We start from the raw sequence: 19417 nt of genomic DNA on the forward strand, positions 1-19417 counted from the left end.
ACACAGTGTTAATTAATTTTCAAACAACATGCTGTTCAATTAATATCTAACACCCTTCAAAAGTCTTTTCATTTATTAACGCATATCAGGAAGTTATTTCACCGCAAACCTGAACTATCAATCTGGAGTCTCCCAGAGTTTCAGAGTTTAAATCCTGCCTAACAGAGCTTATTTCAAGAATCTCTTTTCATCCCTTACTGGAGCAGTCTAAGAAAAGCTAGACATTATGATCGGTGTGTTGAAAACTTAATTCTTCACTTAGGACACTAACACTTTTTCCAAAACATTGTTAGCTGCCTAGCTGTCCACTGTCTACATAGACAGCTACCTTCTAAGGCAGCTTCCTAACCAAGATGGAACCTCATAAGCAGGGCCAAAGAGAATCTACAGACTTTTTTTTTTTTTCAGATTTCTGCACAGATTTTGGGGGGGGCAGGGGGGAAGCATAATTTGGAATGTCAACATAGTAAAAATGTGGATAATGGAGCTGAGCAAACTACACTCTTAAAAATTATTGATTGATTTAAATTAATTACAATAGTGTGAAGTTAGTGTGTTGCTAAGCTAACAACACAATACTCTCAAAACTACAAAACACAAGGAAGTACCTTCTATCATTACTTTTTAGGTAATGAATAAAATAGTTAGTTGACAGTTCAGTGAACAATCAGTTCTGTTGTTCACTGACAGTAAATGCAACGTTAGGACCGTGTGTACTGTGCTTTTTTGTTAGAAGAGCTTACAGGAGCTTTTTCCCTCTGGAACCACCTTTAAATTTCCCCCTCATTCCCCTAAAACACTGAGCCAAACGTACAGTATGTAACCCACATTGAGCAGCCTGTACCTCACCTATTAGTCCATGTCGGAGCTGAGCAGCTACACCCAGCATATCTTATTCCTAAAATAGAAGTGTGACCTATGAACAGACAAATGAACTTGGAGGTGTCCTCTTCATTTTACCTCTTTGTGAGCATCGCTGGAAATACGGTTGGTATAACGCAGAACTTCCAGCTCCATATCTGTCTTTAGCAGACGACTAGAGAGAGAGAGAGAGAGAGAGAGAGAGAGAGAGAGAGAGAGAGAGAGAGAGAGAGAGAGAGAGGATTAACTGTTAAATATCACCACAAGAATGAGCACAAAGATACACAGCAAAGGCAAGGGCAAACACCTTGAGGTAACGCAATAACTAATAAAGATATATTATATTAAAGCAATAAGCCAAAAGAGGCTGTGTTGCAGTGGTTTTACCACAGTTGCTGCTAGGCACAACTTCACAAAGCATTAAGTAATAAAGTTATGTACATACATGTAGCTCATTAGCCTTAAGGACAAAGTATACTTCGGTTGTCTGTGCTGCTGATCGCTTCGCGCACAGTATGCCTGGCACAAATTTCGTCATCAGCACAGCTGCCTGACCGCGTGTGGCCCAGATTTTCTCAACCTGCGGACGCAGTCCTCATCTCTGCGCATTATAGGTGCACATGCCGGCCATTGACTAAACTAAAAGAGCATCACAAAGCACGGTCCAAGGCGGAACGGACAAAAACGAAGTATACCTGGGCCTTTAGACTCGAATCATACTCTACACAAGTATGTGAATGCAAATGCATCTAGCAACACAAGCTAGATTTAAAGTGTAATTCTTTACACAACTCAAGCACAGCATTCTCACTGTTGCCACAAGGGGCACTATAGCAAGTGTTATTGTAAACAGTCTTCTTCAATTTTCAGTACTTTCAAAAGGATTTAAATATGGATCATTCTCACCCACACTTATCATATCGCTACAGAAGACATGGATTTAACCACTTCGAATAAAATGGATTACTTTTATGCTGCCTTTATGTGCTTTTTGGAGCTTCAAAATTTTGGTACCCATTCACTTGCATTATGAGGACCTAAAAAGCTGAAATATTCTTCTAAAAATCTTTGTTTGTGTTCAGCAGAAATGAGAATGACTGGAATGGAACACATCTGAGATGGAATGAGGCTGAGTAAATGATGGGAACATTTTCATTTTTAGGCAAACTATCATATTAAAGGAAACTCTATCAGCTCCTTGAGTACAGTTTGTTACTGCTAAAGAAACAAAAGAATGTATATTAAGTATGTACTATGTGACTGCGTTCTCGCAATCCCTTAGCCAAACACTCGCATCTGCGTTTAAGCTGAAATGTGTAATTTCTGCACCACTAGTGCCACCAAACAGAATAAAAAAAGCTTTTTTGAATACAAACAGATCAAACAAACAGATAGTCCCGCCCCCAACTCATGAAATGGGTCGCTCAAAACAGAGGAACTTTCATAGCATTTTATAGAAATCTTCAAGAATTTCAGTGACCTAAAAACGTCTTCCAAAGTAGAGACTTTTCAAAACTGCGTTTTCTGTGATGCGTGTGGACAGGTGAAATTGATGATTTTGGAGTGAGATTTTATTTTAACATGGACGAATGTCAATGAATGGTAATGGTTGTTTGTAAACATTGGGCATGGAGTTTGACAGCTATGGCAGAAGCTGGTTTGTTTTATTGTGGTCAGCTGTCTAGGTATGATGATGTGTTTACAAGTCAGCCTACAATTGCTTTCATTACAACACTACACAGAGTATACATATACTGTGTCTGTTTATTACAAGTAAACCTCTCCGGCTGGGAAAAAAAAGTATCTTAAATATGCATGCAAATTTCATTCTTCTGTGTACTTTGACTTAAAAGCTTTATGGCACAATATTGGCAACTCCTAGCCTGGCATAATTATGTGAGCATTTTAAAGTGTTTTTGCGTTGCCATATGGGTGTGGAGGGTGAAAACCGCATTTTAAGAAATAAACATAAGACACACTTGGAAAAGCATTTAGCTTTTATTTTGACAGTTCCCATTAGAACAGCCTGATCGATCGCTCCCTATATCCCTATTTAGTGTATAGGCTACTGTATGGGATTATCATGGGGGAAAAAACGCAAGGAGAATTTTATAAATTGCATAATTATTCTGGCTAAATTCTTTATGCACAAAGCTAAATTTATGAAGACCCAATCTGTTTTAAATATTATTTTTTTTAATGAAGTACATTTGTTTTTTAGTTCAATGAGATGTTTTCAGAAGAACAATGCCACTATGTTACATGGCAAGCCATCACGCTCCATGTGTTCTGACTGTTGTCTGTGTTTTTATGTTAATAATGTGCATGTCGACTCTTACTGTATTGTCAGTACTGGTGTATGAGCACCAAACTCTTATAGACATTCAAGCCTCCGTAAACTCTGTGTGTCGCCAAAATGCTGGTGGCCAACACCCCACCTATTCCAAGCTGCTCTCGTCTATACCGATAGCTTTATGTCGCTTGCATTGTTGCTCCCATTTTAAAAAGAAGCGCCATAAAAGATGAGGCAAGTGTGGAGGTTGCTTGGCGAGGAAAGCGAGGAATGCAATTTCTGACTGGCAAAACTACCCTTCCTTTCAGCAAAAGTGGCTTTTACCCGTGCTCCCTGATCAGCCTATGCCAGCATTTCGGTGTTTCCTGAAAAAACGCAGAGTCGGAGCAGACGGACAGATTATCACTATCTTAGAGAGCTGGAGTTTTCAGCATCAACACCAACACAGTCCCCGAACTCTATCACAGTTAAGGCTGGACTACTAAACGTGAGATCAATAGCAAACAAAACTTTTATACTCCATGATTTTATTGTATCACATGCACTGGACTTTATGTTTTTAACTGAGAAATGGCTCAACCCTGCAGATACTTGCCTTCTCTCTGAACTGTTAGCTAGGAACTTTAACGTCTTCAACCCCTATAACCATTGGTCGGGGTGGGGGTGTAGCTACACTTTTTAAAGACTGTTTTTAATGTAGCCTACTCCCGGTGGAGAAATATACAAGTTTTGACTTCCAGCTGGTTAAACTGGAGCTGACTCACACTGTATATTGTGCTCTCATCTACCGCCCACCTAAATATGACAAGGACTTAATACAGGACTTCTCAGATTTTCTCTCGTCCATCGTTCCCACCATTGATAATCTTCTGATTATTGGGGACTTTAATATCCATGTATGCTGTCCAGTTTTCTGAACTTGATTCTTTTAATTTAATACAGTCAGTTTGTGATAGGCATGGTCGCACTCTTGACCTGGTTTTATCCATGGGTTTATCAATTAATAATGTTTTTACAGAAGACAATTGTCTATCCGACCATAAACCTGTCTTTTTTTATGTAAAACTTTCTTCTCTTACATCTAATATTCGACTTGCTGATTATTATTTTTGTCCTGTAAAAAATGTTTTTGCTGAGTCTTATGTAACATCCCCACTTTCAACTATTATTGAGGCCCCTAAGCCCTCTCTTGGCACAGAGGAGCTCACTGCCCTGTTTAATTCTGTATGCCTGGACATTATGAATGATGTTGCTCCACTCAGACTTAAGTGTCCTAATTCTGAACCTCAGCCATGGTATAATAATGAGACGCATGCCCTTAGGCAGGCCTGTAGGAAGGCTGAGCGCAAGTGGAAGAGAGACAAACTTCAGATTTCTTATGAAATGTTAAGAGACTCTCTCAGTAAGTACCTGCATGAGGTCAAAGCTGCAAGAACAAAATATTTTTCCAATTTAATCAATAGAAATGCGCACTGCCCCAAAGTTTTGTTCAGTACCATAAACAAGGTGCTCAATCAGACTATCACACCACTAGATTTAACCACTAATGCTTGTGAAGATTTGTTAAACTTTTTTGTGAATAAGATTAATCTTATCGGAGCACATATTGCACCCTCTAATACTGAGCTGGCGGTTCCCACTCCAAGTGCGTGTTTGTTTGACCGATTTGAACCGGTCTCTCTCCCAACCTTAGCGGACATATCTAATCATATGAAACCGATGTCCACTATGGATCTTATTTCTCCTCGATTTTTGAAAGACCTGTTTGACACTATAGGACCTAGTATTCAGACCATTGTAAACAGCTCCTTAATTAATGGTATTGTTCCACCCTGTATTAAGCAAGCAGTGGTTCATCCATAAAACAAAACAAAACAAAAAAAACAGGTCTTAACCCTACAGTGTTGAACAAAATCTCTAAATTACCGTTTTTATCTAAAGTTTTAGAGAAAGTTGTCTTATCTCATATTTCACCTTTTTTATTAGAAAACGATATCCTAGATACATTTCAGTCAGGATTTAGAGCTGGCTACAACACAAAGTCCACTCTGTTAAAAGTTGTAAATTTTTTATTGGTTGTTGTTGACTGGGCTGTCTGTAATTTTAATTATGTTAGACCTCAGTGCCACATTTGACACTGTTGATCACTTAATTCTCCTAGATCCTCTAGAGTGTGATGTTGGCATTTGATGAACAGCCTTAAAATGGTCATTATCTACAAGACATTTTCTGTGAATATTGGTAAATACTTATCTTCCTCAGTTACCCTAAAATATGGTCTTCCACAAGGTTCAATCTTGGGTCCGATTCTGTTTCATTATACATGTGTCCTTTGGGGTCTATCTGCCGCCATCATGCCATCTCTTACCATATGTATGTGGATGACACAGTTATATCTTTCTTTGAAAATTGGGAACAATCAGTCTATGAACTCCCTTATGGACTGTTTGGGAGATGTTAAATGTTGGCTATCCAACAATTTCCTTCAGCTAAATGAAAGCAAATCTGAGATTGTTATATTTGGTCCATCTAAACATATAAAAAAGATAGCTAGTACTCTTGCTCCCTTAGCGATAAATGTGAAAGACAGTGTGAGAAATCTTGGCTTTATAATTGACTCGAGTCTTAGCTTTGATAAACAGATAAATTCTGTTGTAAAAGGCAGTTTTTACCAGTTGAGAATGATTTATAAACTAAAACCTTTATTCAATTTTAGAAATTTAGAGATAGTCGTACATGCTTTTATTACATCTAGACTGGACTACTGTAACTCCCTGTATGCAGGAATTTGTCAGTGGCACTTATCCCGCCTACAGTGCAAAAATGTCGCAGCGAGGTTATTGACTGCCACTAAAAAAAAGGGAGCACATTACTCCTGTGTTATCCTCTCTTCATTGGCTGCCTGTACAGTACTGGATTGAATTCAAAATTGTATAACTTGTTTTTAAAGCACAACACAATCTATCTCCCATTACACTGCAGACCTCCTAAGCCTTTATACTTCTTCTAGGCGACTGAGAGCTGCAAATCAAATGCTCCTGGTTGTCCCTCGGTCCAAGTAAAAGTCAAAGGGTGATCGGGCATTCTCTGTTATTGCTCCGAAGCTAGGGAATAATCTTCCCCTTTAAATTTGTTTGTCTCCGACAGTGGGGTCTTTTAAGTCTCAGCTGAAAACATAACTTTTTACACTGGCTTTTGAATCTGGGGAGTCTTGAGTTTTTGTGGATATTTGCTCTGCTATTGATTGCACTCTGTATATCCAGCCTTTTATCAGAGCGTATAAACTTGTTGAGTCTTGGTACTTTTTGTCAATTTGCTCTTTATATATTCTTTTTAAATTGTGAAGTACTTTGGTCAACTCTGTTGTTTCAAATGTGCTATATAAATAAAGTGAGTTGATTTGTGTAAATTAAATAAATTTAACTTCTAACTTTGGTTTACAAAAAAAGAATGTATTTTATTTATTTTTTCACTCTTTTTTCTACTTTATTTCCTCCTTTACCATTAAGTTGCTGTCATCTCAGCTTAGCTGAGATGTATATCATAATGTTTTGGTACCTTGTTTGTTGTATATTGGAAATTTTTGCAATATAAAAAGCAAAAAAGCAACACAACAAAAAACAAAATCCCAATGTAGTGCATAGTATGGCCATATTTAAGTGTCTCTCTATGTTATGCAGAAATAGCACAATCTTAGAGAAATGCAAACCATTTTATTTATTTTTTATTTTTTTATTAGCTATAACTTACACTGAGCATAGAATACTATATTTACATGATTCCCTTATTCAGAGATAGGATAGCCTACATGTTTTCACTCTCTATTGAGCTGAAGCAGTTGTGGGTATCACTACGTTTGTGCTGGCACCTTTTGCACCGCCTCTCGTGCCATCTATGGAAAGTGCTTGCAAAAAAGATGTGACAAGATCACAAAAAATGTAATGTAAAACCACCTGAACTAAGATGTGCACTCCACCTCATCAAATGTTACCAAATGCAACCATTACAGACATACATTTATTGACAAACAGCAGCAAATGTAGTAGTCAAAAAAGTGATATTGTTTCCTGTGATTAATATAGTTTCGGTGGCTGACCTTGGTGCACCTTAAAAAAAAAACAAAAATAAGTGCATGACACCCCTGTCTGCCAAACAGGAACAGCTTAAACCAGCCTAAGATGGTTTGTTGGACTTATCTGGCCACCAAGCTGGTTTCCACTGGCCAGGCTAGTCAGGTTTTCTGGTTTTAAATGGGTTTTGAGAACTCGTCAGCTAGTCAGGCTGAGAGACCAGATGGATGACCAGTTAAACTAGATGAACACCAGGCTGGGATACCAGCTAGACAGTTTTAAACCAGCAAAACACTTAAGACTGGGTTTGATTGCTTTTATTCCAACATTGAAATGTGTCAGTTTTGTGTGCAGGCCTTGAATATTTTTGCAAAATGCTTCATCATGGTGGAGCAATCAACATATTCTCTCTAGAAATCTTGAGCTAATAAGTTATAGGCGAGTGAAGTGAAACCATAATGAAGCCTCTTTCCAGCGAGTAATAGAGGAGGAAACCTAATGCACACAACAGCGAGAGAGGCACGCAGACCATTACAGCGAACGCTCGGCCTTATAGAGCTGCCCAGGAGGCCTGAGAGAGACAGACAGAAAAAGATAGATGGTGGTTTGTTTTTGGTGGATGTTGTCGACCTGTAGTCATGAGAGAAAAGAGCTCTGAGCCACGACAGAGCAATTCTGCTTTCAATTTAAATTCTGCCAAAAATTACTCTCGTGGTAAAGAGTGTTTTGTTGAATATCATTTATTGGCCAATGTTTTTCACTCTCATTGATTCACATTACATGAAAAATGCTTGATGACACTTCATTAATTAAATGCAAATATGAGAAAAAAAAAAAAAGATTTACACTTCCTGAAGGAAATAGCATTGCTTGCAACGCAGCAAAAGAATGTCTACGGGGCCGTTCACACAGCACTTTTTCTTGTGTTCGTCTGTTGCTGTTTTTTTAATCTATGTACACATGCAATAGACGGAAATCTTTGACCATTGATAAGCGCCACATTTTTAAGACAACAGTTGAAAAGTTATTTTTCCCATGGAACATGGATCTGCATTTTGTTCCATTTCACTCCCTCTATTATTTTTTAATGCAAGAACACAGTACATTTTGTGAACAGTACCTTAAAGTTTAAGTTAAGATCATTAGAGCTACTTTGCTGTTGTCATGACACTTTCCTTTTGCCAGTGTATGAAAATCAATACAACGCGACAACATCTTTGCACTGCCAAGGCAGCTTTATGGTTAGAAAAAATTCAAGAAAGAAATGACCAATCACAGTTCAGTATGCAAATAATCACAAGGAAGAAGGCCATTGGAATAAAAAAATGCAAATAAATGCAATAAATAAATAAATGAACGCAAATAATTTTTTATATATATATATATATATATATATAATTAGAACAAACCCTAACTAGAATGTTTGAGAAATATCAAGACAATGCTGACTTGCAAACACTTTTGTGATTAAAGAAACTCATCTTCTAAAACACATTAAGAAATATAAAAAGATGTAATGATAAATAAAACAAAAAGATGAAATGGCAGTAATTGCTGCCGATTTTACCTTTGATCGAAATATCAAATGTATGCTAATTGGAATAACAGCTAACTTGCTTTGATTGTATAATTGGACTTCAATAACAAGACAATGAGCTGTATACGCTTTAGCCCCATTAGGACTTCTATCATGTTTCGGCAGTACAAAGGAATGTCTAAATCTTGTGAAACAATTCATTAAAAGGTTTCAATGTTATGACTTCTGAAGCAGTGGGCTGTTATTAATGACAGATCTGCAGCTGTTTTTACTAAAGATATATAAAAGAAACTTACCAATCCACGATCACAGGGTGCAGCAGGGAGTTATTCACCTGAAACCTGAACATTTTTTATAGAAAATGGTATGAACATTTTTCAAAAATATATGAAACCAACAGTAATAGAAAGATTAGATTGCACAACTTTGCACGTGTTTTAAACAACACTTTACGGCACAAAGTATGTGGACACCTGAACACCACACCCCTCTGTGCTTGTTGAACATTTAATTTCAAAATCAAAAGCATCAATAATTCAGTTTGCAGCTATAACCGTTGCAACACTTCTGGGAAAACTTTTCCACTTAATGTTGGAATATAGCTGCATGGATTTGCTCTCAATTAGACACAAGAGCATCAGTGAGGTCAGGTACTGATGTTGGCCGATGGGGCCTGGCTCACAGTCTGCGTTCCAGTTCATCCCAAAAGTGTTCAGTGGGGTTCAGGTCTGGGCTTTGAGCAGGCCAGTCAAGATCTTCCACACTGGACTGTCTTTTTTCTTTTTTTTCTCCCCAATTTGGAATGCCCAATTCCCAACGCACTCTAAGTCCTCGTGGTGGCGTAGTGACTCGCCTCAATCCAGGTGGCGGAGGACGAATCTCAGTTGCCTCTGCGTCTTAGACCGTCAACCCACACATCTTATCATGTGGCTTGTTGAGCGCGTTACCGCGGAGACATAGCGCATGTGGAGGCTTCACGCCATCCACCGTGGCATCCACGCACAACTCACCACGCACTCCACCGAGAGTGAACCACATTATAGCGACCATGAGGAGGTTGCCCCATTACCATGTGACTCTACCCTCCCTAGCAACCGGGCCAATTTGGTTGCTTAGGAGACCTTGCTGGTGTCACTCAGCACGCCTTGGGATTCGAACTCGTGAACTCCAGGGGTGGTAGTCAGCGTTTACTCGCTGAACTACCAGGCACCCCACACTGGACTATGTCTTAATGGATCTCGCTATGTGCACAGAAATTATGCTGGAACAAAAGAGGAACTGCCCTCCAACTGCCACAATGTCTGAATCACACAATTTGCAAAAATGTGATTTGTATGAAGTAGCATTAAGCTTGGCTCACAAAGAAATTACTGGAATAGCCAAATGCATTAATTAGAAGGTGTCCACATACTTTTAGAAATATAGTGTATATCTTTACAATATTTCTCCTTTGTATCATCGCAGATATCTTTATTGTTTAACGACCCATAAACATCTCATTAACAGATTAATACAATGAAATTCAAATAACTAATTTCAGAATATCAGAAGTTTTTTTTTATGCTGCAGTCCTACCGACTCTATCATTTAATACATGCACATGGAGGATTGGTCTGCTACATTCTCAGGAATGAGTTTTAGGAACAGGATACTGAATAATGGATGATACTCACTGGCTGATTCCTTCAAAGGATGCCTCACGACAGGTGTTGCCACTATCTGTGTTCACTCCCCGCTAGAAAGACAGAGAGAAAGAGATATTAAACCCACTTTAAATCTTCTCATTATCCAAATCTATAACAGCACTCAAGTCACACTGTCACTTGCAGTCTGTTCGTCTGAATATCAAAATGAATTTAATTGCTATTAACTTCCAATGGAGAGGACGAAAGTGTTCTTGATCAATGCTATAAACTGAAGGTTTGAGTTGGCCCAGGGGCCATACTTATAACCATTTCACAGCATATTCTTACAATTTGTCCTTGACAATTATATTAATAAACTAAAGCGATAATATGACTATAACTGTAGGACATCTAACTGCATCTAATATTCAGTGGGGTCCAAAATGCTTCTATATTTTTTTATTTTGTTATTATTACAAATGATATGATCAGCATAACAATTTTAGTAAAGTTTAATTGAAAAAGTCTTATTTGAGTGCAATGAGATTTCAGGGCTACCCAGTGTGACACAGCAGAAATAGAAACCAAGAGACCGACCAAATGTGCTGTCGCTCGTCGGTTGTCTTGGTTAGGATAAAATAATGACATGGAGAGATTTATCATGCAACATGGAAGTGTTTTTCATGTTCCATCTGGTAAGAACAAGGTGCCATACTACAATTTGGCATCAAAACTATTTTAATGAAAGACTTCACATTGAATAAACAAAATTATTTTTACCAGAGTGAGGAGGACCTTTGGCTTCATTTTTTTCAGCACATCAGCAATCTGTGAAGAAAAGCTTTCATTAGACTGCATAATTTCAGTGGAATATCATACATCTTTGCGTAATATCAGTAAAAATCCCCTGGAGGCCGCTGGCACACACACTAATGAACAAAAGTCCAATTGCCTTTGAGGCGAGATTATCTTATGAAAAGAAAATCCAACGGGAGACACCTTAAATGTCAGCCAATGAGAAAAAGAATCATCAATAATCTTTACAGGCTGTACTGAGCAGAATGAGCTAAGGATTGTGGGTAAGAACACCTGAGCTGTCTTATGTGCTCACAGAAGAGGATAATAAAGTGTTTTAAGCCTACAGGATGAATCAAAAGCAGACTATTTTACCACAGGCCACATTTCTTAGTAGAATCTGAATTTCTGCCTGATACTTCATTCGAGAGCTCTTCAGAAATCCATACAACAAAGATGGCACCAGAGCTGAATATCAAAGGAATAGTTCACCCAAAAATGAAAACTTGCCCATTATGTACTTTCACCAGCATGTTGTTTTACACCCATTCTGTATGGCTTTCTTTCTTCAGTGGAATACAAAAGGCGCTGTTAGGCAGATTTTCCAATTGATTTTGATCTTCATTTGAATGATCCCGATACTGATTCTTAAAATCCCTTTTAATTTTAGTTGTGTTGATTATTATATATGTCAAATAAATAGAAACTGAGCTGCATAGTTTGAGCTCTGCTGTTAATTTTTCTTTTCAATAATATTTTCATAATGTACCAAGAAAGTTCCTTGTATAGTTTACAGCATTAGCTGAGACCAAATCTATTTCATATGTGAGCAAATAATAACTGAAATACACCCAAATGAATAAGAATCTTATCAACACATATTAAAAATGGAATCAAATGGATTGAGAGCTTCGGGAAATCTGTATCGATACCCAAACATTACTTTCATTGGACACTTCTTCCATTCCAATGGGTAGAGTTGAAAATACAAATCAGTAATGTTTTGCATAGTTATCCAGCAAAACATAGTTTATAAATGTATAGCTGTCACACTATTATTGCAAATTAAAAACGTAGTGATTTTTTTTAGGGCTAGAAAATTAAACGCATTAATTTCTGAAATTAATATTTTTTTATCAAAGATTAATACATGTAAAAATGTGTCCAATCAACTCTATCCAGCAGAAAAAAGTGATCATTTTACCATGTACTGTACATATTTAAATAATTAAATTAAATTGTGACTAACCAATTTTTTGCAAGTTTTTTTACACAAAGAATGAAGTAAATATATTTATAATTATTTTTTAATGTTTGTTGTAATGTATCATGTACCAAAATGTAATCGCGATTATTTACTGAAAACTGTGCAATTAATTAGTTAAAATTTTTAATCAATTCATTGCTATAGATTTGTTTTAGAAGCCTCAATATTTATATATATATAAAAAAAAATGTAAGCAAAAATGTTGGCAGGGCAAGTAAAAATGAACTACTATTAGCCCAAATAGGCCAGAAGAAGAAAAAATCCTTTTTGTTGACCCCTGTAAAGGTTAATGCCGAAGAGATTAGATAACAAAGGCCAATTAAAGTATTCTGATACAGCCATTATAGAGACAGATTGACCTGCGACAATCATCTGTGGAGTAAATGAAGCTTTAAGCGTCTCCCTCCATCCTGAATGCATGATACAGTGAGAACATCAGAATAATGCCATGCAGGGGGCACGCATGCTTAATGTTCCTTAGTCGACAAATTACAAACATGCCGGGAGCCATACGAGAGCACTGAGACCCTGACCGCGTTTAAAGAGAGATGAACTGAGTCACAGATCATGAGATATTTACTCAGTCAAAACGCCATTTAAAATATCATTGCTGTAAAGCTGTGTTCAACGGATCACATATTAAAGAGCGTTTATGAGAGTACTGCCTGCACATGTATATGTTTTACCAAATAAAATAAATCACAAAAAGGTTATCAAAAAAAAAATAACAATAATAATAATCAATTCTTCTTAAGCACATTTTACATTTAATGGAATTTCTTTAAGGAAAACCAGAGAAAAAAAAAACAATACACAAATAATTTCTCAAGGGTCTTGGAATTTAGTAGAAAATTAGGGATGCCAGTTCCCTTGTGTAGTCCTTCGTTAACAGTAATACCAATCACACCACAGGGTAGCAGTGGAAAATGGAGCCCAGGGATGTGATTCCAGTAAGACAGATGCAATTGTGTGGGTGTAACTTCTAGCCACGCAAGCTCAATTTCATGCATTGTTGGGTTCTTAAAAGTGTTAGGCACAATGCATAACAGCAGAATGCTAGGGTGTTTTGGGTGGTTGCATACTGGACCAAGTCAAAAGAGCTCTAAGATACACTGATGAGCCAAAACATTATGACAACTCACAGGTGAAGTGAAAAAGACTGATCATCTCTTAACAAGGCCACATGTCAAGGTCTAGGTAGAATAGATGGTAAGCGAACAATCAGTTCAACAATTTGGACGCAGGGGAAATGGGCAGGTGTAAAGACCTGAGCGACTTTGACAAGGGCCAAGTTGATATGGCCAGACGACTGGGTCAGAGCATCTCTTAAATGGCAAGGCTTGTACCTAGCTCCCGGTCAGCAATGGTAAGTACCTAACAACAGTGGTCTGAGGAGGGACAAACTACAAACCGGCCACAGGGTGTTGGGCGCCCAAGGCTCATCAATGCAAGAGGGCAACGAAGGCTATCCTGTCTGGTCCGAACCGACAGAAGGTCTACTGGAGAAGCAATCTATCTACAGGAGTCTGCAGTTGCATGTAAGTGTTTATTTCTTTGTTTTACTTTGTTGAAGAGTGGTATTCATTGCTAGACTTGTGCTGTTTGTTTACTGTCTTGATCTCACGTCGCTTAAATGTTTATTGGTGTGTGTGCTATATTGTTTTGACTTGTCCCAGGGTATTCACTGCTAGAGTTAGAATTGTTTGTCCAGTGTGTGTGTAAAACTATCATTGTTTTTAGTGTCTATAAACAGTGCTTCACTTGTTTTAGAATATTATTTATTGCTAAGTGCAGCATCATTTATTTGTGGTGTACTGAAGTCACGTTTGTTCCCGCCCTTGTCACCTCGCGTGACCCTTAGTTTCGTTTGCCCATATGACTAGCTTTGTTGCGCTAAGTAGCATTAAGGCATGTCCTGCTTTTTTCATTGAACGGCTCCTTAACATCGTGTATATATTTGACGTGAATGCTGACGCGGAAGCGGCAGCAGAAGTGGTAGCCCTTGTGTAAAGCCCTCCTCGTGTGAAGACCTACTTGTGTAAAGACCAGCGAGTCTATCAGTGCAAGTCCACCGAGCAAGGACACCGATCTAACTCTCCACCCTGTCTTTGCTGGGCATCACAGGAACTGTGCTTGACTGGTTTAATTCCTATCTCTCAGGTAGGTCCTTCAAGGTAGCCTGGAGAGGTGAGGTATCCAAGCCACATCAGCAGCTTACTGGGGTACCTCAGGGATCAGTGCTTGGGTCACTTCTCTATATACACAACATCACTGGGACCCATCATTCAGGCACACGGTTTCTCTTACCACTGCTACGCTGGTGACACACGGCTCTATTGGTTTTTCCCGCCCAATGACACCACAGTGACTGCTCGAATCTCTGCCTGCCTGGCAGACATCTCAGCCTGGATGAAGGAACACCACCTGCAACTCAACCCAGCCAAGACCGATCTCCTTGTCTTTCCAGCCTACCCTGCTTTTGAACACAACATCACCATGCAGCTGGGTGCAACTACAGTAACGTCTTCCAAAATGGTCAGAAATCTAGGCTTAACCATCGATAACAAACTAAATTTCACAGACCACATCTCAAAGACCGCAAGATCATGTAGATTCCCACTCTACAATATCAGGAAGATAAGACCCTTCCTCTCTGAACATGCCACACAACTTCTTGTTCAGTCACTTGTCATAACTAGACTGAACTACTGTAACGCTCTTATTGCAGGCCTCCCTGCATGTGCAATTAAACCCCTGCAAATGATCCAGAATGCAGCAGCATGTCTAGTCTTTAATCAACCAAAGAGAGTGCACGTTACACCACTCCTTGCCTCTCTCCACTGGCTGCCGGTTAATGCACATATCAAATTCAAGGCTCTGATGCTGGCATACAGAACAATCACTGGGTCTGCTCCAGCATACCTAAAATAATTTCTGCAGAGATACGTGCCCACTAGAAGCCTGCGGTCGGCTAAGGAACGTCGCCTTGTTGTACCAACACAGAGGCACCAAAACACTTTCCCGGACTTTCGGCTTCATCATACCACGTTGGTGGAATGAACTTCCCAACTCCATCCGTGAAGCTGACTCACTTTCTGTCTTCAAAAAAACGACTAAAAACACATCTTTTCCATGAGCACTTAACCAGTCACTAATTAAAAAAAAATAAAATAATAATAATAATAATATGGCAATTTTTCGTACCACTGTCTCCTTAAGATGATTCATTTATGTTTTTCCTCTTTTGTAAGTCGCTTTGGATAAAAGTGTCTGCCAAATGAATAAATGTAAAATGTACTGTGGCACAAGTCACAGATAATTTAATGATGGTTACGGGAGGAATGTGTCACAATACACAGTGCATCTCACTCTGCTGTGTATGGGTGACCCCTGTCCACCATCGCAAGTGCCTACAATTCCAAGTGTTGGAACTGGACCTTGGACCAGTGGAAGAAGTTCGCCTGGTCCGATGTGTCTCATTTTCTTTTACATCATGTGCACAGACGTGTACGTGTGTGATGTTTACCTGGGGAAGTGATGGCACCAGGATGCACTGTGGGAAGATGACAAGCCAGTGGAGGGAGTGTGATGCTCTGGGCAATGTTCTGCCCAGATCATCACACTCTGGGTCCGGCCATTCATGTGGAAGTCAATTTGACACGTGATATGTCCTGATGGTAGTGGTCTCTTTCAGCAGGATGCCACACTGCACACATTGTTCGGGAATGGTTTGAGGAACATAATGAAGAGCTCAAGGTGTTGCCCTGGACTTCAATTTCCCCAGATCTCAATCCGACTGAGCATCTGTGGAATGTGCTGGACCAACCACGGCGGCTCCCCCTCGCAACTTACAGGACATAAAGGATCTGCTACTAATGTCTTGGTGCCAGATAACACAGGACACCTTCAGGGGTCTTGTAGAGTCCATGCCTCGGTGGGTCAGAGCTGTTTTGGTGGCATGCGGAGGACCAACAGCATATTAGGCAGATGGTCATAATGTTTTGGCTCATCAGTGTATTCTGGACCCTAGATATGGCTTGGGTTCCTCCTTTCATGCAAGACAAATGGCGAAATGGGTGAAATTGTAATTCTGATTGCTTAGAACAGCAACAGCACACTTATCCGCATGGATAGGGGTTAGGGGTTTGTTCAAATATCTAACCCTAATTATGAGTTATAGTAATAGTGTTGCTTGCCTTAAAGGGATACTGCACTTCGACTTAAGAATTTGGGCTCAAATTCAGTTATGTTGGCTTTGTGCCAATCTGATCTCGTTTGGAGTGGCTCTCACAACCACGGCTTCTTGACTTCAAAAGTAATATTCAATCAGGCTGATTGCATTTAATGACAGTAATTTTCCACTTACACTCAAATGTGTTGCTATTCAGCACAGTAGGCTAGAATCTCAAATGAAAACACTATTGATTTTGTTTGCAATATCTCATCTTCCCTGTTTTCATTGATTTTTTTCTCCTCATTGAACATTTAGAGCCCATTAATCTTGATTAGTGATTTCTGCACTCATAAAATTTGAATAATTAAGGATGTATGACATGGCTGCCAACCTCAATTCAGCTTGGATTTTTGTTGAAAATGTTTTAAGAGTAAGCAATTTGTCTTTTTCCATGTAATTTTTTTGTAGTCTTTCCCATCTGTCTTGCATGCTTAACAAATACGAGTAAAAAGAACATTTTAAACACTTCTCAGTTTTGATTAACTCTGATCAATGTAATATTTTACCGTGTTGCCACCTGTTCAATATTCTTTGTTTGGGTAAGTAAATTAAAACAATATTGCTATTTAAGACAGAGGCTGTGGTGTTAAATTGATATTAAAAGTGAACTCTTTATAACTCCACACATTTTTCAGGGAGCGCTTCACATTTATCTTAAAAGGAATAATTCACCCAAAAATGTCATCATTTTCTCCCCATTATATTGTTCTGAACTCGTATTACTTTATTTCCTCTGTGAAACACAAAATTAGAAATTTGGAAGATTATACTGGTTGTTCTTTTCCATACAATGAAAGCATACAGTTTTCAGTGAATAACAACTTAAATTTTTTGTCATTTTTGAAGCTTCACAGGCCAAGTCTAGAAAAGAGTGGCCAGGATATTTTCAAAAAGTCACCCTTTTGAGTTCCACAGAAGAAAACCATATGGGTTTAGAATTATACAAGTTTCATTTTTGGTTGAAGTATTCCTTTAAACATTCTGAGGACTTCAGTTCAGGATTGCATATATTATCTAGCAGCGGACAAGCAACAGCAAATGATGAGAATGTTCTTGAATGTCAAAGTTCCATCGTGTCGTCTATTCTGATACTGCCTGTCTCAAGGTCTGTTAGCAATCTGGATTAAACACAGGGGGATTCAGTGTGTATTTGCCTTTGAGATTTCATTTGTTTTGTAAGATTAGATATCTCGCTATGTTTTCTGCTCACAGCAGCACTGTTTGCCTTCTCAAATGATCTGTTTAAGCGGCGCTCAGAGGAACCTCAGGAGAAGGTCATTAACATGCACACACACACAAAGACAAAGAGAAGAAAAGAGTTGAAGAAGGATTGTGATGACGGATTTGTACAAAAATATGAAAAATAGAGGTAGCACAGAGGTCACAAAACAAAAAAAATATTTCTGTCTTAGAGGTAGCAAGAAGTACTTGAGTTGCTAAAATCTTCAAATGAAATTGAAAACACAGTGGGGGATTCACCAAAAAATGAAATGCGCCTGCTGATAGCATTTGTGACAAGGAGGAGGGCGTGGCCGGGCCGCGATGGAGCACGGCTGGCACTGAATCAGCTGATCAGCAGGAGAGCGAGATAAGGGGCAGCCAGAGACGCCAGTTCGAGAGAGAGAGAGATGCACGTGACCACGCTGCAAATATGTCTGTGTTTGCTTTATGTTGTTTTAAGTTTGAGTTTTGACATTAAACTTACGTTTACTGTTCAGCCAGTTCCCGCCTCCTCCTTGCCATCCTTCTACTGTTACAGTGTTATTTCATCACACTGCCTGTGTTGTTTTAGCTGATTTACTAAAGGAATTACACAAATCAGTTTAATACACCCAAAATATTAGTTCTAAATGCAAGGCTCTTTAAATTGCCAAAAGTGCGCTCAATACACTGCACATCTGTGTGCAGAAATAATGCTCTTCTCCATCAATTCATCAATTAACGCAGTATTTTATATACTAATATATATACAGTACTGTGCAAAAATTTTAGGCACTTAAGATGTTTCACAAAAACATTTGTCTTAAGATGCTTATTTATATCTTTAGCTTTAGTGTGTCAATAGGTAAAATACATTTTAGACATACAAACATTACTTTTGCAAATAGAAAAGATTAGAATAGAAGAACAGGGTGTTCTTCAAGAGATGGCATTGCTCCCACAGAGCCCCCCACTGAACATCGAGTCAGTCTGAGATTACATAAAGAGACAGAAGCAATTGAGACAGCCTAAATAGATAGAAGAACTGTGGCGAATTCTCCAAGAAGCTTGAAACATCCTATCTTCCAACAACCAAGAAAAACTGTGTCCAGATATACCTAGGAGAATTGGGGCTGTTTTAAAGGCAAAGGTGGCCACACCACATATTGATTTAGCCTTTTTATGTTTACTGGACTTTGTATGATGTTAATTGGTAAAAGAAAACTATTTATGGCATTATTTCTGAAGACATCCTCACTATGCAACAATTTACACAAATGCCTATAACTTGTGCACAGTACTGTGTATGTATATATATATATATGTAGGATTTATATGCACCGATAAGCCACAAAATTAAAACCACCTGCCTAATATTGTGTAGGTCCCCCTTGTGCCGCTAAAACAGTGCCAACACGCATCTCAGAGTTACAGTAGACTTTGTCAGTTCGAACCAGTCTGGCCATTCTCTGTTGACCTCTCTCATCAACAAGGCATTTCCATCCGCAGAAAAGCCTCTCACTGGATGTTTTTTG

The 19417-nt window shown here is 38.7% G+C and overlaps 1 protein-coding gene across 1 annotated transcript in view; it reads right to left on the reverse strand.

The window, feature by feature from the left end:
- The window catches only part of LOC127416603 (xaa-Pro dipeptidase-like), a 79719-nt gene that overhangs the window by 41608 nt on the left and 18694 nt on the right, over positions 1 to 19417 (reverse strand). Inside the window, exons 5-8 of the mRNA XM_051656033.1 lie at positions 11167 to 11214; positions 10435 to 10496; positions 9058 to 9102; positions 961 to 1036 (exon numbers count right to left, since the gene is read on the reverse strand). Coding sequence (XP_051511993.1) covers positions 961 to 1036; positions 9058 to 9102; positions 10435 to 10496; positions 11167 to 11214 — 231 coding nt within the window. The remainder of the gene's footprint in view (positions 1 to 960; positions 1037 to 9057; positions 9103 to 10434; positions 10497 to 11166; positions 11215 to 19417) is intronic.

The sequence above is a fragment of the Myxocyprinus asiaticus genome, chromosome 26 (genome assembly GCF_019703515.2).
Source record: "Myxocyprinus asiaticus isolate MX2 ecotype Aquarium Trade chromosome 26, UBuf_Myxa_2, whole genome shotgun sequence".
NCBI lineage: Eukaryota > Metazoa > Chordata > Actinopteri > Cypriniformes > Catostomidae > Myxocyprinus > Myxocyprinus asiaticus.